Source organism: Eptesicus fuscus, chromosome 3, assembly GCF_027574615.1.
Source record: "Eptesicus fuscus isolate TK198812 chromosome 3, DD_ASM_mEF_20220401, whole genome shotgun sequence".
NCBI classification, from domain to species: Eukaryota; Metazoa; Chordata; class Mammalia; order Chiroptera; family Vespertilionidae; genus Eptesicus; species Eptesicus fuscus.
In genome coordinates, this window is record NC_072475.1 from 67,414,054 (window position 1) to 67,435,429 (window position 21,376).

Sequence of the window (21,376 nt, forward strand, 5' to 3'; positions counted from 1 at the left end):
TCTACCAATAAGAAGGAAGCATCAAGAGACAAAGAACTGCAACCTTTCTAAAGTTTAGGAAAAAGCTTAGTGGGCTACTCCCTTTGGGACCCCCTCCCCACGTGGGAGTCTGTACTTGTTTCCAATAAATTTCCACCTTTTCATCTACTACGTTTTGTCCATGGCTTCATTCTTCGAATCCAACCTGGACAAGAACCCAGGAAAGAAACCATCTTTGCATCCTGCTCAGGAAAAAAACCACTCGATTCATAGTCAATAATATTGTAATAACTATGTATGGTGTCAGATGGGTACTGGAAATATCAGGGAAAGCATTTTGTAAAATAGATGATTGTCTAACTACTATGCTTAACATCTGAAACTAATCTATAATAATAAAAGTGTAATATGCTAATTAGACCAGAGAGCCGGACGACCTTCTGGAAGACCTTCTGGACAAAGCTGGGGCTGCAAGGGCTGAGCTCCTTGCACGAATTTCGTGCATCGGGCCTCTAGTACAAAATAATATAGAATGTAAACTCTAATTGAGAAATAAAGTTTAAAAGAAAACAGAGTCATCATAAGGTCACATGTACATAGGAATCCATAAAGGAGGAGAAATAGTGTTGCCAAGGCAACCTGCCACTGTATGCTTTTTCGGACATCAGATCCATTTTCATTTGTCCCCATTGTGCTACCACCTGCTTTATCTGCTTCCCCTCCCAGGTCTATTCATATTATGGCTTTGGAAATGTATGGTTAGAGAGGGGGGCCTCAATGGAATATTGCCTTTGATGATCACATTCCAGGGATATCTTAGGAATAGCAGATGATAAAGCTTAGTCGGGTAAATTTTATCCTACAATACAAAAGGATAATCAAATGACTTCTCTATATGCATATGCCCTTTACTTTCCCTGTAGTAGTGTATGTCTTTATATTTTTAATATTACACAAGGAACATGGACTCCTATATTACTTGTGTTCCTCAAAATCACAAGTCAAACATGGCTTCTATCTTTTCCATCACATCACTATCTGAGATCTATTTCTATTTCTACCCTTAGCTCACTTAAGCATTCTCTGTTAAACAGGAATGGTGTGCCTGAGACTGGCTTTTCCTCTCTTCTGTGTGACCTTGTTAAGTTACCTAATTAATCTGGGCTTCACTTTTCTCCTTTGTAAAATAAGGGAGTTGAGCCCAGCACTGACACTCTACAATTCTGTTGTTGGTTCTCTTTGTGCTTTGAGACTTGGGAGGTCCTTCTAGGTAAATGGTGGTGTTGCTTTCCAGATTCTCCACATTCTTACCTGAAGTCCATTATTTCCACTGAAGTAAAATAACGATTCAGAGATGGGGATGAGCTGTACACATCTGTGAGCTGAAACAAACGGGAACACGTAAAATAACCACACACATGACTGCTGGATCTTATTGCCTATCACCTGACAAAGCAAAAGTACTCCTAGACAAAGGGGATTCACCGCTAGCTAGAAACTAACTTATCCAGAGACTCTGGGTCAAGAAGCAGACAGAGGTGGGTCTAGCACCAACCGAAAATCAAGTTCACACTCACGAAAAAGAATCTCATTTGATAAGGATCATGTGATCAGGCTGGGATTTTCAACATCTCCTATGTATTGCACTGACACTTTGAGGCCTTAAGAGAGTGGTCTGCAGCCTGCGTCCACCCAGACCCCACAGAACACGGGCAGGAGAGAACAGGGCAGTGGCTGGGGAGATGGCAGAACAGGCCACTCAGGGCCTGGCTCATCACTGGACAAGGGCTTTACTCCTTTCTTGAGAGCTTCATTGTAAGAAGAAACAGCCATGCTAAGCCACAGGTAGGGCACTTTCCCTGGAAAATGGGACCAACTGGGGCTGGTGTGTAATTGCAAAGATAATGGAGTTCTTATTTTATGCATGAAATATTGCCATCCCCAAAAATGACACCTATGTTCCCACTACCCAGGTTTCTTGGCTTCACATTTTACCACATTTAGTTCAGCCTTTCACTCTAAGAGACAGAACAAACTAAGCTACTCTTCTTACACACAATTCCTCTCTCGCCTAGTGCTAGCCATTGTCCTAAAGAGGGAGTGTCTCCTTATGCATGTTTTTTATAAATGTAATAAATCCTGGTGCAATCAGTGCTACATAATTTAATTTGTGTTTTGTTAAAATAAAATATGCACCATAATCTACACAATCTTCTATGACTTCGTTTTTCTTTTCACTCGAAATTATGTTTGAGATTCACCCATAATGGTACATCTAGATGAAGGCCTTTCACTCAAACTCCTAACTCCTGCACAGACTTCACTAAATTGTTGCACCAACTTTCCCATTTACATACAAACTACACTGAAGTTATCACCCTTGAATATCTCTGTGCCTCTCTTCTTACACATATGAGAAGAACTGCCAAGAAATGGATGCAATCTTGCCAAATTGCTGTTCATCTTACTCTTCTCCTAGGAAGGTAGAAATGATCCATTTCCCACAGCCCTGCTGGTACTTAGTGTTACCATATTTTTAGATTTTTTGCCAGTTTGAAGAGTATAACATTGTGCTTTGCATTGTTTTAAATTGCTGTAAGCAAATTCTATCCATTGCTCTTGTGCATCTAGGCATCTTGGTTAACAGACCTTTGAAATGCCAGGAGTATTCCTCTTTTTCAGATCCACAGGGAGAGTATAATCTTGTTAACTATTCTGTAATTCAAGCACAGAGAGTTCCCTGCCTTGCTTTCTCACACCTTCATGTAATCTTCCTTATGTTCCCTCCTTAATTCCCATAGTGTAAAAGAAACCACCAGTCATTCTTGAGAGCATTTGAGATTTTGTGTCCTGCCATGATATCAGTTTGCTCAAATAAACTCATAAAAATTATCTAAGAATTTGGACATTCTCATGTTGACACTTTCCTTCCAACCTTCTCTATTCCCACCCTCTCTCACTCCCTTCTTTCCTTTGTTAATCTTAAAGACCTAGCACAGTGTTTTGTACATAGTAGGCTTTCAGAAAAAATTCAAGATAAAATTTTAAGAGATGGAGTGGTACACTAGATCACTTTTAGTGTCTGTCCACTGGAAGGTTCTTTTTGGTGGCATAGTCCCCTGCTATAATTAGGACATATTTATATATTTGGGAGCTGTTAACCATACTATCTACTTTGGGCCAAAAAAAAAACCCAGAAAAATGGCAGGGTGGGGGCGGGAGGTGCTCCTCACCCCTTGTTCTGGGGCCTCCCATACTGTGCCTGTGAGGCTGGGTGCAGACTGAGCTAGGAGCCTAGTGAGCTGATTATCAGAGTCAGGCTTAGTGGCTAATTAAAAAACAGCTTCCAGAATACTGTAAGAGAAATACCCTCTCCTAGGTTATCATAGGTGCCATGCTAACTCCTGCCTCCAGCACATGCACATAGCTAACGGGCTGACTTTAGCAGAGAAATGGCCCCAACCCTAAGACAGCACTCAGGTGGTGAGATATGACAAGGGGCTAGGAAAACTGTGTTCACAAACACAAGACAATAAAGCAAAAGAGAGGACATAGCATTCCAATATACATTCCACTTACCTTCCTTCTCCAGAAACTTATGGAAGCTGGCCTAATGGAAGAAAGGGAGATTTTTGACCTGACAATAAAATAGTGATATCTCCAAGTTCCTCATTTTTGATCCTGAACATATTTGATTGGGAAGCCATGGGGGGAGGAGGGGACAGGAATCTTTTCATTTCACTGCATCTTACTTTTATCATCTGCAAATCAGATAACTTTTTAAAAATCTTTTAGGAGGTTCTTTCTATGCATCTCATATGCACCTGTGGGTACAGAGAGAGAACTCAGTGATTCTCATTGATTAGAGAAGAAACTGGCTCAGAGGTCTGCGACCTTGGCCCAGAAAGCACCCTCAGTTCCTTTGCCACTACACAGTGATAAGCCGAAAACACCCATAGAGTCTGCTCATGTCTGCTCTGTGTGAGAGCATGGGTCTCAGGTGAATGATTAACATCCATTTCCCTTTGACATAGAGAGTTCAGCCTGTAACAGGTAACATGTGTGGTTGCTGATTCATTTCATTTCTGCTCATCAGATGCAAACCCTCAGTTTAACCCTTTGCACTCGCTTGCTTTTTTCTCGACTCCTTTATTCTAATGCTAACCGTGTCGAGTCACACTCGACATCCGAGTGCAAAAGGTTAAAAAGCAACCAAGAGGAAAGCAGCAAGAGGCTCTTCACTCTGCAGCTTGCTCCGGAAGCAGCTGGAAGGAAGGGAGGAAAAGGGCACTGTCGAGGAGATATAAGCCAGGAAAAGGAGGAGGAAGGGAAACCCAGATAATCTTCCCAGAGCACCAACTCCTGTGATCAAAGCAGCCATCGAGGTTATCCCCTGGGGACTCAGAGCTGACTCAGGGGCGACTGAGATGGAAGCGCCTCTTTCAGGAGCTTTGGTCCGAGTCAAATGGAAGCCAAATGAAGAGGACTCGCCACGTTCGACCTATCGCTGCAAAGAAGCGTGTAAGGGACAGCAGGCTGGCCTTGCTTGGATTTTCCTATCGAAACCTTTTGGGTCTGGCTGTGAACCACGCTGTCTTTGACAGGATGACCAGGATTGCCCCAACCAACCCTCCTGGTCAGGCTGCAGAGCACCCGTATTTCACAGAGGGCTCATTCTCCTGAACTTCCCATCCCAATAAATCATGCCACATACACCCACATTCACACTCTCCCTCACCCCCACACCCAACCAGCCAGTAAGTCTTATTGAATGAGAAGACCTCTTAAGTCTCACTTGAATCTTCCTTCTTCCCCCTGACATCACCCTAGTTCAAGGCCCCCTGTTTCATCTGGCCTACCACAATGCTTCTACCTTACTCTACTGCAGTGTTTTTTCACCATTACACAGAAAGGTGAAAATGAAAGTTGACCCTGTCAACCTGCAGATTAAAATCTTTTAGTGCTTTCCCCAAGAGTAGGAAAACCACCTTTCCTGCTCAGCTTCACCTCCGCAAGTCCCACCACATAGCATGTGGAGGCCACAGTACACTGCTGTGCAGACCCTCATCCCAAGAATCTCCTCCTTCAGGAGGCCTTCCAAGTCTCCATCTCCACCTCAGTAGTCTAAATGCTCCCCCCACCCCCCACTTTGTGGTTGTAAAACATCCTTTATGCAACTCAACAATAGAATATATCACACCGTTTTGTACTATCTATTTAGTTGCTTCCCCTACTTGGGCTGTGAGCCCCCACTAACAGCACAGAGGTTGTGGCCCTGGCACTTGACATATGGTCTAGCACAATGGTCGGCAAACCGCGGCTCAAGAGCCACATGCGACCGACACCCCCACTTCTTCTAACGCCACTTCTTCAAAATAGACTCGCCCAGGCCGAAAACCGACTTCTGCGCATGGGCCACGAAGTTTCAATCGCACTGTACTTGCACGCCTACACGTGGTATTTTGTGGAAGTGCCACACTCAAGGGGCCAAAGAGCCGCATGTGGCTCACGAGCCGCGGTTTGCCGACCACTGGTCTAGCACATCATAGACCCTCAGTGAAGCTACAATTAAATCAAATGTAAGAGCAGAGTGAAGAAACAAAACTATCCTCCTTCCAGCTGGAGGCCAAGGCTCTCACCTCTGGTTTTGCACGACAGAAAGTCCATTTTTAAGTGTCTATTTCTGCCAAAATTCAGACCAAAAATATCCAAGCTTGAAGCTACTTACTCTGCGGCTCTATGCCTACTGTTGTAGCAGAATCCATATTCTAATGTTTGAACTCAGTAAACAATGCATAAGGTCCCATTACCCTTTTCGTGAGCAGGTGAGGCAATTCCTCTTCAGTAACACACTCCTCTGGAATCTTTAGCATGACCAAGAATGTTTTATTTGATGATAACTCAAGTATTTCACTTTCATCTTCATCGATGTAAGTTACTAAAAAGAGTGGAGGATGGAAAGAAAAGGTAAAAAACACATATGCATAAAGTAATAAACTTATTCATTGGTTGCTACACTTTAAAGACAAACAAAACAAAATAAGGAGCACTAGTCAAGGATAAAGCCAGGCAAGAGTAAGCAAGTATGAACAGAAATGCTTTCCTCTCTCGGTCAAACCAAATAAAGACAGGGTCTTCCCTCCATCATGACAAACATGTTATTTGTTTGTTTTATGCCATAGGGATCTCAGCTTCCATGGAACACAGACTGAGGGAAAGGACAAAGGGCCAGTGGGATGGAGTGGGAAGAACATGAATTTTGTTTGTTAAACTGAACCTGCAGCTTAGCTATGTACATAGGTGTCAAGGCAGATGCTGGGGGACAGTCAGGACAGGGGGACGAACAATGGGTGATGGGGAAAGGGAATGGCCAAAGGAACCAAGATGGACCAGAACAGAAGGGGACTCGAATGTGAGCATGTGAGCCCATGTCTTGAAATCTCCCAGGGAGACATGGGCATGAAGTCATCACTGAAGAATACATCTCACAGCATAGGAATGTTGACACGCTCTGTTTGCAGAAGAGAAATCAAACTGCACTCAGAGCCCCGGGGTGAACAGGACAATGAGTTCCGTGTGGCTGCTTATGCTCTAATGACTGAGCTAACTGACTTTTATGCAGTCAGAGCCAAAGGAAACGCACACAAAGTCAGGAGCCAGGAGCCAGAAGCTGGGACTCACGGTGCTAATTATGATCCTAATTCTGCCTCAGCCTCACCATCTGAGCCCACGCACAGACCACCTCTCTGACCCTGAGAAAGGTGTAGGTGGGTGGAACTTGCCATAGACGTTTTTCTCAATTCCCAAGCTTTAAAAATAACATAATCAGGCTCTTTCACTGGACTTATAAAAGACCCCAGTGGAACCAATTCAGTGTTTCTGATGGGAGGGCGGGTGAAAAGAAGGAAGAATTCTGGGACTTACTCCCTGAGACAGTCTGGTAAGGTGAGACATGAGGAGCAAGGGAATGTGCAGAGAAGAGCTGACAGAGCAGCTGAGACTGCCAGCTTAGAAAGGCCCAGCTACTCAAGGCTGGTGCGCTGGCCTCTGGGAACTTAGGTTTCAGAAAGGTTCCCACCATTCCCTGATAAGTGTGGCTCACTGTGCCTCAACTCTTTGTACAAACAACGCAGCTTACGATGAACATCTTTCCTTTGGGAAGTCTGGAATGTTAATAGGGCCAGGCAGAGGCTGCCTATGTGACCAACCCCAATAAAACCCTGGCACTGAGTCTCAAATGAACTTCCCTAGTGGAAAGATTTCACAGCTTGTTGACACAACTCATTGTAAGAGGAATGAAGTGTGTCCTGTGGGACTGCACCAGGAGAGGACTCTTGCTTCTTCTGCATTTTACTTTATATCCTTTTGCTGTAATAAATCATAGTCATCTCCACAACTACATGCTGAGTCCTGTGAGTCCTCCCAGCACTCACTGAATCTAGTGGTAGATCTTGGGGACCCCAAACACAGGAAATACCCATGCATCTTTATTTGTTGTAAGTCATTCATTACATTATTCTGTCTGACAATAGCAGAAAACTGGCAACGTACAGGAATCTGTAGCAAAGCAAGATATTGATAAATTCTGTAATAAAAAGGGGTTTATACATTGGGATCTTAATGAAAAGGTCATTTGTATCCTGCTTATGTTGTTTGCTACTGTCATTGGCTATTTGTCTTCATTCTTTTGTTGTTGTTATTGCTGTTAACATATCGAAAGCCATTCCCCATGTGTTTGAAATTCCTTGCAAAGATTATTTTAATAGCTGCATAATGTTCATAACTGGCTTGCTCATTTTCTTATATCTTTTAGTGTTTTCAGATTTCCACTGTTATAAATAATGCTGCAGTGGATATCTTTGAGCTCTACACCCACCGTGCACATTTCCAAAGTAGCTATCAGTGCCTGGGAAAGGAAAGGGGGATGCCAGGGGGTGGATACAGAATTCACATAACTGATGAACTCAAGGGCCCTCAGAAGAGATGCCATCTGAAAAGACATCTCCAATAATAATAGTTCTAATGACATGTATTTAACTTGTATCATCGAATAGTGAATCTGTCCCAAGACCTGGCTAAATAGATGTTAGTTAAAATAACAACAATAGCAATAGTTTTACGCAGTCAGCAAAGATTGTATGTTACTAATGAGACTTCATCTGGGCAGCACTTTCCATGTAGAGAAAACTATGTATGGTTTTGTTTGTTTTTTTTTTAAAAAGCTTAAAACATATAAAGTACAATTGTAGGTACACAAAGCCAGCTCTTTGGTTAGAATATTAGAAATGAGGCAGCAGAGAGGTATCTGCAGGAGGTAATGGAGCTTGTTAAATGTCTCCCAGGAAGGAGGTGGAGGTAAATTGGGTGGTGATGGATCAGATGAAAGGGAACCAAGAGAGAATGGAGGCAGAGAGGCCAGTAGATTGGGAGAGAGAGATTTTGATTGATAGCAGTGGGAAGTAGAAGGAAGGAAGGAAGGAAGGAAGGAAGGAAGGAAGGAAGGAAGGAAGGAAGGAAGGAAGGGAGGAAAGGAAGGAAGGAAAGAAGGAAGGAAGGAAAGGAGGGAGGGAGGGAGGGAGGGCGGGAGGGAGGGGGAAAAGTAAGGAGGGAAGAAAAGAGGAAGGAAGGAAAGAGAAAACCCAGGATAGTGGGAATAGAGGACTTTAAAGTTAACCAGACTTAGTTTGAATCCCAGCTCAGCTATTTATTAGCCATATGATCTAACCAAGTCATTTAAATAAACTCTGAAGCTGTTTCTGCAACAGAAACATCAACATATACATTGTAGGTGATGGTAAAGATGCAAACCAACACTCATAAAGTATGAAGCATGGTGCCTTGCAGTAACTGGGTAGTCAATGATGAAAGTTGCTATCAAGACACTACTAAGAAATGATTGACAAAACTTGGTCATTACCTAGATATGGACGAGAAGAAGAAATAAAAAATGTTCCAAAATATCAAGTAACAGGAAGAATAGTGGCTACTATGTACAGCATTATGTACAGACACAAGGATAACACTTGTATATATTTCCTTATGCAATCCTCAAATCACCCTATGAGTTAAACATTAATGTTTTCATTTTAAAATAAAGACATTGAGCACTGGTCAGTGTGTCTAGTGTCTGTCGGTGTACCAGAAAGATCATGAGTTTGATTCCAGATCAGGGGCTTGTACCTGGGTTGCAGGTTAATGACAACTGGGGCATTTGAGGGAGGCAACCAATCCATGTGTCTCTCCCACATCTCTCTCTCTCTCTCTCTCTCTCTCTCTCTCTCTCTCTCTCTCTCTCTTTCTCTCTCTGTCCCCTTGCCCCCCTGCTCCACTGTCTCTAAAATTCAATGGGGAAAATATCCTAGGGTGAGGATTAATTTTAAAAAAATTAAAACAAAGACAGTGAGGCTTAGAGAAAAAGCATATTTGTTCATGTCGACTGACCTAGTAAATAGTAGGGTTGAGTACATTTGCAGACTCAGATTCAGAATCACTTATATTTTACCAATGTGGAAACTGAGGCCTAGTGGGTTGAAGAATTAGCCTAAATTTAGACAAATGCATGGTGAGCTCCTCAAGGGAAAGAATGAAGAATGTGAAAAGTAAGACAGCTGAATACAAGCCTCAGGCACCACATGTGAAGGCCAAAGGCAGGAAGAGCAGGAGACCTAAAGCCCAGGAGTTCTGTAGACCCAGAAGAGTACAACAAAGCTAACAGAACTGAAGGATGCAAATAGGTCAGGGGATGGGAGAGAGGCCATTCATCGGGTTTCATGACCAAACAATTGTGGTGACCTTGGGAAGAACAATTTGGAGCCAAAGGATACAAGTGGTTTAGGAATGCACAGGAGGCAAATCTGAATGCAGACCACTCTTTCTAGAAGTTTGCCAATGAAAGAATAGAAAGAAAAAACACCCAAATGAAGTGAGAAGATTCTGGTGGAAGATTGCTTTGCAGGAGAGATGGTGCTAGCACATTTGAAGAGGCCCAAGTTGAGAAGAGCCTGAGGAAGCTTAGAGAGAAATAGATGATTCTGAAGGTCCACAGGTCAGAACCAGCTGGCAAAGATTCTAAGGAGAGCACAGGTGAAGGGGTCAGTCTTAGGAAGGTGGATAAATATATGCAACTTGAGAGAAAGAGGAACAGGTGAAAATGCCAAGAAATTTCAAAGTATTAGACCTGCTATCATGGTCCTACTTCCAAGGACCTTGGTACTCGGAGTTTCCTAATGCTGTCTCTTGGGATTTTCCCATGAGTCATCCAACACCAGGGAGCATTGTCAAGACCTTGTAATATCATAAAATGGAGCTCTTTTTCCCAACTCACAGGCAAAATAAATCCACTCAGTACAGCATCACTTGGAAAGTCCCCGCTTATATGTTGGTTCCATAGCATCCCTACTCACTGAAGAGCCTGGATGTCAGAGAGCACAGGGGTCAGCTAGAAATCCATAATGCAGTGGGGTATCACATAAGGATCACTAGAGAATTAAATCTGATCACCTTTAAATCATATTTCTAAGCATCCATTTACTTGTCACAGTTTGGTTTTCATAACATTTTAAATATTTTGCCCAAACCAAGAAAAGTTTCATTAGAAAGGTGTTACTCAGCATCTCTCTCCTCCCTGGTTGGGGAAAATTAGTAGAGAAAGTAAAACCCTTGAGAATGCTTAACTGATTCTCCAAATTATCCAGAAAGAAGATGACTTAGAGAGAGGGGAAGTTTGTTGTTGGTTTTTGGTTTTGTGTGTGTGTGTGTGTATGTGTATGTGTGTGTATGTGTGTGTGTGTGTGTGTGTGTGGTGTGTGTGTGTGTGTGTGTGTGTGTTTCCCCCTTTACTCTTTACACCAAGGAATTGCTCATTCCTTAGGGAGAAGGAGAGAATCCATTACTAACCTTTTCCCTAAAGACCTGTGAATTCAATAAGATCCCTGGGCCCTGCTCATACACTTTTTATTTAAAATGATCTCATTGTCTACAGTGAGCCTATGAGCGTGCTATCTCCTCTTTTGCAGTGTGCATGCAGCCCCGGCTCCACACCTTAGGCTGAGCCATGACCCTGAATTTACCATTACTTCAATGGCGTGCCACAGGTAGAGTGGCAGGAGAGACCATCCCAGGTGCAGACAATAAGGGGTGCACCATTTGCAGAGAATCAATAATAAAACGACCCTAGATAGGTTGCTCTGCTGGCATTCTTAACAATGTCAGTGACAAGATCCACCTCCCCACCCAGCGCCTCAACCTCAGTACTCCATTGTCTCTTCCCCAACTAGCTACCCTTTGGGTTCTGGGATGTGTGCACTGTCTGTCCCTTGCTGTGTCCACTCCAACTCCACAGTTACTAACACCTCTGCCACCGAGCCTCACTCTGAGAACTACAGAGCCCTAAGACATGAGATTACGGAGTTGAGAGGAAGGGATGGGAGAGGAGAATGGCAAATGTAGTTCCCGGTGAACCTCACTTCTTATTGAACCTGGATGAACCCAGGTACAGCCCTTGACTCTGTCTAGACAATGCCCTTTTCCCAGACAGCAGCATTTTCCACAGAATGCCCAGAAGTTCTACAAATATTTGATTCCTATCAAAGGGCTTGGCAATTAGGCAATGGCTGATCTTTGCAGATTGTCACCCCAGAGTGCCTACAGAGCTGCTTAGGGAGAGGCTGAGACTCACAAAGGGGAGCCCTGTCCCACCCCTTTGCACCTACTGCAACTCCACTGTCTATCCTGATTCTCCCACAGGCCCAAACCCCTGTGGTGCCAAGTAAAATAAAATTATTTATCTGATTTTTAAAAATAGCACAAGTTTGAAAATCTCTCTTACACCATTAACATTTTAAGAATACAATTTTCCAAAATAGAAAATGAAGTTTGCACTACAAGTGTTAAAAAGGTCTTCCCTGAATACCATCCTGTGAACTTGGATGAAAGTCCTCTGAGAAACTGCTGAGGGAAACAGAACCCCTTCCTCTGCAGATTGCTCTTTATGAGCTGAAGGGACTAGATAACTTTTGGGAACAGAAGACAGCTCTTGAGTCTTGCACTCTAGAATCCTGGATGTTGAACACCTAGCTCTGTTGCATCAACCTTTGTTTTGGGCCCCGGATGCCAACAGACAAATCCGTCGACTTTTAGGATGGCATCAGCTAATTGTGATAGGACAAGGCTGCGTGACTCAACTACAGTTTCCACATCCACACGTGGGAGTTGATGGGAAGAGGGAGTAGCAATGCTCACACAAAAACAATTGTCCTCAGCATGATGGAAGAGGTGTAACACCTCTTATTAACTTCTCCCCACCTCAAAACCAGCCTATGGCCTCAAAGAATGATCTATCCCACCTCAACAATGTCCTAAGTAAGTAAACATGGTCCTAAGTAAGTAAACACTGCTGTCAATGTGAGGTTGGCACATGTTATCAATGTTTTCCTATTCCTTCAGGGGCCATACAACTTTGGGAAAGGATCTGAAGGGATTGGGAGGGGGGAGAGCTGGAGGTGACTGGCAAATGCAGTTCCTGAGAAGAATTCCCAGGACCCCTCCAGAGAGACCCAGGGGTTCTCCTCTTGCGCTCATCCTCTGACCAGGTTTGCTGTGGAGAGCCTGACTCAACCCCAATCCTCACGGGACTGAATCGCCCTCAAGAGTATCCCACCCCAGAGAGTTCTCTCCCGCTACAATGGCTCACACATATAACTAAAAACATTTTTCTTCTGTCCTGTTTTGAATTGAAATGATTGCGCACTCAAGGGTGCTATTTTTATGCGTCATAAAAACCTTAATACTGATAATCATAAAAAATTGGAAACTACCTACAAGACTTTAAAATGGTGTGGAAGACTACCGATGCAGTCATTTAAAAAAAGAAGCTTCTAAACTTATTGTGGTAATCATTTCACAATGTATATAAATATTGAATCATGATGTTGTACACTTGAAACTAATAGATGTGATATGTCAATTATACCTTAACTTAAAAGTTTTTTTTAAATGTTCAGAAATAATTTTTAATAAATTGGAAAAATGATCTCAAAATACATTAGAATCTTAAAGGGTAGGCCACAAGACTACAAAGAAAAATCTGATCTCACATTATTTTTTATATTCATGATTAATAATTTTAAAATGAGATAATTATGTAAAACATGCAGTTAGCATCATGTTTTTGTTTTGTACATACATACAACATAAATACAATACAGTTATGTCCAAAATAAGCTCAAATAATGACAGCTTGCAGGTACACAGTTCTATCAAGTTTTTAAAACTTTCAAATACACTATTCATTATTTTATCATGATAATCATAAACCAGCTATATAAGGTGAAGTACAATAACTATTTTTACTAAACAAACTATAAGAAATTAGGCAACCAAATAGGTTTAGAGATATAAAAATATATCTATTAGTGTTTAAATAAGTTAAAAATGTAAGAAATCTTCAAGATCCAATGGGCAGAGTTTAAAATAAAACAGTGGTTTCCATACTTCTTCTGGAGCTTATAAAATAAACAACAAAACAAGAATTATGTATTTCTCCCACCCATATAACACATTCCACACCAGTTTTAAATTCAAATTATAAATAATGAAATAGCAACGAGTACATATACCATTTCGATGTAAGTCATAAGCATTAAACAAGTTTTCTTAAAATGTGTCAATTTAGTCACGTGTAAATCCTCTTACCTCCCAAAAGACATAAGCTTATGATGATCACTACAATGAAACCTACGAAAATAAAGGCGATGGCCATCCACAGTTTACACTTTCCAAACAAAGTCCTATTACAGGAGCTCCAAGGGCTTTTCTGGTTAGCCTGGAAAGCAGATGGAGACTGAGTTAGTCATTTGGTTTCAACAAGCATGTTTGAATACTTAGTATGGGCCAGTGACACAGAAGTGAAGGCAGCGGGATTCTTACCTCATGGGGCTACAGTCTACTGAGTCAAGTTTACAAAGGGGTAGAATGGAACTTCACAGAAAAGTTAGCAAGAAATGCCCTCAGGGCTCTGAGGGGGGCAACCTACAGGATGTTGAAGGGTGGACAGAAAAGTATTTCAAAACCACAAAAGAGCATCCCTGGTGTTGATTCATAAAGGAAGTGGCCAAGAGCCTCAGCTGATTGATTTCTAGGTTTCAGGGGCAAGCAATGAGAGTTAAAATTAGAAAGAGTGGAAGGTTGGAGAATATTTGAGAGGGTTCTGAATGCTGCCAGAGCAGTTTGTACTTAATTGGGGTGTACTGGGGATCTGTTGCAGATTCTGGAACAGAAAGCTGAATGAAAGATTCAAAAAAGGTGATGTATAGGTTAGAGTGGACACGCCAAGAAAAAGCTAAAAGGTTACCGCTGTGACCCAGACTCTATGTAATAAGGGCATGAGAAGGGAAATGAAGGGGAGGATGGAAGAGACAGCAGGAAATAAAGCTGTAATGGGCATAGTGAGGCACGGTGTGGGGTCAAGTAAAATAATTACAGCCAATACCACTTCCCTTCATCCTAACAGCCCTGCAAGGGAGGCTTTAGCCCACTTCAAAGATGCAGCTCAGAGAGACTGGTCAGGACGAATCCCTGCTGAGGGTCACTGCACAGCTGGTGTGCTCTCCCTTTCGTCCACAGCCGTCCTGTGTCACTGTGCAGAGCTCCAGGTTACGAGCGAGCCAGGCTCCTCCGCTCCCAGCACTGCCACCTGCCCCTAAAAGGTCCCCTGACTCTTCTCCCACTGGGCCGTTCAGTAATTCCCACATGGACACCATGGGAAACAATGGAATATCACGGGGAAAAGTGTGTTTCTGCATCAGAATCCCACTTACACCACTTAAAGTCCGGTGACCATCCGCAAGCTACTAAAACTCCCAGCCCCAATGTCCTCAACTGTAAAACATAAATAATAAGTCTATTTTTAGGGGATGTTGTAAAAACTAGAAACCATGTACATGAAGCACTTGCTAACAAACATTAGGACCTGAACCAATGGGCATAATCATGACTGCGTGTCCCGCTGCCCCACCAGCAGCAGCAGCGCTTCCAGAGGCTCGCTCTCGAAGTGACGGACACCTTGTTCAGATCTCTCCCATCAGGATTTTGGGGGTGGCCATCAGAAAAGGACACTGTCTGTCCACTATAGTTCCCACGTTCTCCATGAGTGGCTCCCAAGCCTGGCTGCACATCAGAATCACCTGAGGAGGAATTTAAACTACACAGACCTAGGCCCTACCTGGGCCTAGGGGACCAGGGTGTAGGAAGGCAGGGGCATGCTCCAGCTTATGATTTTCACCCTCCCAAAGTGAGCCAATTGTTTTGCCAGGGTTGAGACCTCTGCTCTGAAGCCGCCCCCACTCCTCAGGGGCCAGGCCAGCTCTCTCCTGGTGGAGGCCTCCCCACCACCGCACCCATGGAGAGATGCCCCAGTCCACGAGCTGTCCACGCAGCTCACCCGCCGCTGCCCTGTCTGGTTTCATGTTCAAATATAAACAGATACTGGCCTTATCTTCCTAGGTAAAGTGAAACCACATGGAGGGAAGGGTGGCTCTTAAACTTCCCTGTTTTTGCATCCCACTCTTGTGCCTCATACAGGTAACAGGCACTTCGTAGTGTTGCTGAGTTACAGAGGGCTCCAAAAATGTTAAGAATGTATCTTGAGAAATTCTAGAGTGGAGGTCACACTTTGGAGCACCCAAGTGCACTCCACGCTGGCTCTACGGATCAAGGGTGAGGGAGCAATAGATGCCCTGGGACTATCTGAATAGATGAAAACCCTCTGGGGGTGTTTCTGGAGTCCAGGGACAAAGCCACATCTCATCTCCACCCGAAGGCGGAGAACTGCTCCAAAGTCACCAAAGGCAAGGGTTCAATAAGGCCCGTGGGGGGGAAGTTCCAGTGCAAGGAACCTTTAACTGTTCAGGACACAGAAACATAGCTTCCTGTTTACAGAGCCCCCAGACACGGGCCAGCCGGGACCACAAAGATGAGAGCAGAATGGTCCCGAGTCTCAAGTGAGTCACAGAATGCGAATCAGCGCGCCTCTGTGATTTCTTGCCCCTTCACTTGTGCTGTCCCTTAGAGGTGGTCAACCTAGAACCCTGGTGGTTTGAGACCACAGTTCTGTGACTTCCTGGGAGAAGTCAGCTCAGAATTACACAGCCCTCGTCTGTAGGAAACGCCTCTTCTGTCCAGCCCAAAGCTTCCATCCCACAGCCTGGCCCCGAACCTGTCTGTCATCAGCCCTACGGCAGAGCCCACTACCCCTTGCGTGACTAATCTTCACAGAGACTTAAAGTCAATATAAAACAGTCTGTTAGCCACTCCTGACCCGACACTAGAGTGCAGTGCTTCCCAGCTGTCTGTTCTTTAGAACCAACCCAGGAACTAGTATTTTTCGCAAGTGTCCCCAGGAGAGTCCCCTGTGCCCTGAGGGTGGACAGTCTCCGATGTAGGAGGCGTGCACTACCTGTGTTATCGAGTCTCCCCTCAAACCCCGATCACGGAAATGCACCGCCTCCCTCACTGGCTTTCTCGTCCTCTCTTGTCCAAATTTTAGGCCATGAGGAGAGGCCACAGGCAGGTTTTTCTGCAAGGTGCCTTGGAGATTTTTGCAAACTGCACCTTACATTCTACGATGGCACTAAACGGCTGAAGAATGTGTGTGGTTTTCCTCGGAACATTCCCCAGACATTCACATCCCTCCTCAGATAAGAATCCAAACACATGACACAGAGTCCTTCAATAATGGCTAGACTACCTATTTCCTGGGTACAAAAATCTTTTCTTCTCTGGCCGAGTCAGAGGCAGATATTACATAGATCTAGGGATATCTAGCATGCAGGAAACTGAATTTTATGATCTTCATTGTGGGATTTAATCCACTTGTTGATCCAAGCACAAAGGAGCCAGTTGATTCTTGTCCTAAATTCTGAACCACTCATTGCAATGGGGCTAATTTTCAGGTAGCCTGTTTATATAAAGTCTTGCCTGCCTCAAAACGATCAATTACTGGATTATTATGATGATGATGATGATGATGTTTTTATTTCTTAAAATGTCTCTGGGACTTGTATTTGGAAACAGGTCAGAGCTTCTGTAATGAGCCATAAAAAAAAACAAAAACAGTCTCACTCCATTACCCATAATTTCTTTTTCATTTTTGACCCAACCATATTGCCATGTTTACAGTGCAGGCAGACAAAGTGAAGTTCGGTGACTTATATTCCTTTCCCTCTAGCCCCAAACCCAGAACAAGAAAGGGAAATACGTTCTCTCCACCACCTTTGATACTCTCTCAGCTCAACCTAGAAAAACAGCCATTAGATGGAATGTCTTCTTCCCAATTATCTAAAGCTGTTCCCTACTTCTCACCCCTCTGCCCATCCACCTGCAACTCCATCATTCCAAATATGCTCCCCAATTCTTAAATAAACTTCTGTAAATGTATGAACTGACCGAAATAAGGAATATAGAACTTAAGTTGCTACACACAAATGAGTATAAGTCATATATTGTATTTACATATTTAAATTACATGTTGGTATATATCTAGCTGTGTAAAACCAATCAACAAAAACAGCATAGGTTTGGGACCTAAAAAACCTGAGTTCAAATCTCAGAGCCACCACTGAGTGAACTTGAGTCTCAAGTTCTTCACTCAGTTCCTTCATCTGTCAAAGCAAAAGACATACTCACATTTGCCTCTTACGTTTGTTGTGATAATTAAACACACTTATGTATAAGTATTTGGCACATGATAGGTACAAAACATAAGGTTAATAAAAATGCATGGACTTGAGTTTACATTTAAAAAATTGGAGCCTGGCCAGTGTGTCAATGTTTGAGCATCAGTCTATAAACCAGAAAAGGTCACAGTTCGATTCCCAGTGAGGATACATGCTCAGGATGTGGGCTTGATCCCTGGTGTGGAGCATGCAGGAGGCAACCAATCAATGATTCTCTCTCATCATTGAGTCTCTCTCTCTCTCTCTCTCTCTCTCTCTCTCTCTCTCTCTCTCTCTTTCCCTTCCTCTCTGAAATCAATAAAAATACATTTTTTAAAAATTGGAAATCTTAACATATAGTTTAAGGAGACCACACACAAAATTCTTAAAAGTCTGAATCTTGTGCTTGTGCTACCCAACAATTTAAAGAACTCTATATTAACTGATTTTTCAATTTAAAATACACTTCAACCTTATTCTATAGAGCCAAAGAGAAAGGTACATAAGTGTTTTTTCTATTTTTTCCCTTTATAAAAAGTTTTTTTCCCCCATTCATGCATTTCTAGAATGTCCTCCAAGTGCTCATGTAAGCCCCTCACCTTCATGCCATTATGTCATTCACCACTGGTTTCCCATTTGGTGACCCACAAAGTAAATTCACACGGAAGGCTAGGACATCTGTGTATGCCTGATAGGAAGTTACTAGTACAGAGATTTCAACCTGTATGCTGCAGCAGGCACACAGGTGTGCTGCAAAAATTTTGAAAACATGAAATATCTGATTATTTAGTCAGGGGCACTGATTTCTTTTCCCTTAGATGGTCAAATTAAAAATTGACAATAGCCAACACAACAATAGCCATCTGGTGTGAATAAATCAAAATTATACATTTTTTTGTTAGATTGGCAAAAAATATATATATATTTTAGTGTGCTATAGAATCTTAGTAACTAGTTTATGTGTGTCATGAGATAAAAAAGGTTGAAAATTACTGAATTACAACATGAAAGAGCAATCTGTATTAGGGAGGTGCTAAACAATTCTAAAATACTGATACAGCATACCCTACATATGCTTGGCATTTTCTTCCACTCCACTGTTTTCACCAAGGCACGGCCAGGCCTGGGGAGAAGCCGGGTTAGCCACATTACATTACCATCCCTGGAGAGCTGGGAAAACAGACCTCAGCGTCTTGCCCCAGGACACATCCTTCAGCTGTGAAGCAGTCGCCAGAACTCAGATCTCTGGATTCAGTCCCAAACCATGAAGTCTTTGGATTGTCCTGGGTCCATTTACCATGAGGCAAGTATTCCCAGTTCCCATTCCTGACACTTCCTTGGAGGACTGACCCAGCATGCCCACAGCTGTGGCCACTTACACAGGATTAAACCATCTTCCTCCAACTTCCCTTCTCCAGTGGTGCTCAAATAAAAGGCACCAAATTACTCTTCAAGGTACCTCTAGGCAACTGTAAAAGCCGACTTCACCGTATTTCCAGGGATCAGTGTGGAAGCAAAAACAATGCTTTCACCGTTTGAATGTCCTGCTTATCCCTGAAATCAACAGTTGAGCAGCCAAAGTGGAGGAGCAGAGAAGGAATACCAGGATGGAACCATGTGCCTGGGGAGTTCCACGTAGCCAGTAAAACTCAAGCGAGTGTTAAGGTTAATCACAAGGTACGTGGCTGGGAATTCCAAGTCTCTGCTGTTTTACAAGCGTTTGATGAGAATGAATAATGTTCCCCTCTCTGCGAGGGCTGAATCAGAGGAGTTCAGCCAAAACATTACCAAGGACTTTCTTGGAGATTGAAATAAAGCCGAAGCCAATGAGGCGCAGTCTAATTCTTTGGGACAAAACCTTTTAAATTATTTTCCTTCCACTGAGCAGGGCAAGTTTATACCCCACCTCCAACCGCTGGCCCTTTTTGTTCTTGATGCTTTCTCCACGCTCCCCATCCCTCTTGCTGTGAAATCGAGTGGCCACACCGAGGAAGGCCAGCAAGTGTGTGTAGAGGGGCTGTGCGCCAGGCTGGGTGGGCGGTGGTAAGAGCACTGGGAGGAAGCAGCAAGGTAGGAACGAGGGAATCAAGGAGGTTCTGGAGAAAAGGAGAAGACGCCATCTATCGCTCTAGTTCTCTCTATTTGAAGGAAAAAAAAAAACCACTAAAAGTTACAGGACTTTTTTGAAAACCATCTCTTTCTCTGGGGATTCTCTCTCGGAAGAGAGGAGCCGCACACCTCCTAGGTGGGATTCTTCAAAGTTCCGTGGGGACCAGGGGGCTGCGAGGGGCCTGGGGCAGGCTCGGGCTGGAGCGCATTCCGGGGTCCAGCCCACTGAGGGCTTCCCATCGCGCACCCCCCGCACCCACTGTCGGCGGCACCCGGGGAGCGGGCTGGAAACCCGACACAGAGGAGCCGGGCTCGGGTCCTGGCGGGGAGCCCGGATCCCAGCGCGCTCGGGCGATGTCGCGGGCGCCAAGGAGACCTTACCTGGGCTGGACGGGGCTCCTCGGCCGAAAAGGGGACGACCTGAGCGGCTCCATTGAGAGGCGTCTGCTCGTCCGGCTGCCCCTCGAGCACCGAGAGCTCCAGCTGGTCTGCGGGCGACGGGGGCCTGGCCCCTTCCATGGGCGGCAGAGGAGGACTGAGCCCGCGGGAAGCAGGCGGCACACACCCCACCCCAGGGTGCAGAGTCCACAGCTGCCTCCCGGGTGGCGCGCTCTCTACCCCCGTGGGTGGGGGGCGGGGCGGAGAGAGGAAGACCTCGGGCGGCGGGCGGGGCCCTGGGCAGGGGAGGGCGGTTTTTCTGGTTTGTTCAGGGCGCTGCCTTTCCCGGGTCGTGCAGACACGCAGCAGGAGGGCCTGGCTGGCGGGCGGCTGTGGCCGGGATGGCCTGGCAGCGCTGTGCCATGGGAGAAAGTTGGCATTCCACCCCAGGGAGCTGTCTGTTTCTGGGATTTGTCCCAGCTTTCGCCGCCTAGCAAAAGTCCATTCATTTCGTCAACAAATAGTCTGCCAGCATCGTGCGAGGTGCTGATCAGATGAAGGCAGATGGCAGTACCCAGGAAGAGCTGCTTCCTTCCACGAGCCCAGGGGCTGGCAGAGGCAGCAGCAGTGGTGGAGGGAGGGGGCAGCTGGCTTTGGAGCCAGACTGCCCCAGTCAACCCCTCTCTCAGGCTCCTCTCTGTGAGACCCGGGGCATCACCTCTCAGTGCCAGTTTCCTCACCCGGAAAGTTGGCATAACACCAGTGCCCACCGAATGGAGTTGTTGTCCTGGTTAAGAGAGTGGATGTCAGAAAAATACTCAGAACAGTGACTGACAGCAGATATTCCTAAACATTGGCTATTATGCCCAGCTGGTGTGGCTCAGTGTGACCCATGAACCAGGAGGTCACGGTCTGATGCCTCGGTTGGTTGCCGGCTGGATCCCCCAGTAGGGGGCATGCAGGAGGCAGCCGATCAATTATTCTCTCTCATCATTGATGCTTCTCTCTCTCTCTCTCTCCCTCTCCCTTCCTCTCTGAAATCAATAAAAATGTATTTAAAAACAAACTAAAACCTTGGCTATTATTAGCTACCTTTAGGAAGAGGAGTCACATACATACCTGAGGGGTAAGTACACACACACACACACACACACACACACACACCATAGTTCAAAACTTCTGGTTTCCTGAGCCTGGGA

General features: G+C 44.5%; 1 protein-coding gene across 2 annotated transcripts in view; it reads right to left on the reverse strand.

The window, feature by feature from the left end:
* Positions 1–20,377, reverse strand: part of C3H3orf52 (chromosome 3 C3orf52 homolog) — a 29,290-nt gene extending 8,913 nt beyond the window's left edge. For both annotated transcript variants that reach the window (XM_008146593.3, XM_054712027.1), the window contains exons 1-4: positions 20,181–20,377; positions 13,672–13,801; positions 5,790–5,917; positions 1,291–1,361 (exon numbers count right to left, since the gene is read on the reverse strand). In XM_008146593.3, coding sequence (XP_008144815.2) covers positions 1,291–1,361; positions 5,790–5,917; positions 13,672–13,801; positions 20,181–20,318 — 467 coding nt within the window. In that variant the 5' untranslated portion in view covers positions 20,319–20,377. The remainder of the gene's footprint in view (positions 1–1,290; positions 1,362–5,789; positions 5,918–13,671; positions 13,802–20,180) is intronic.
* Between the last annotated feature and the right edge of the window lie 999 nt (positions 20,378–21,376).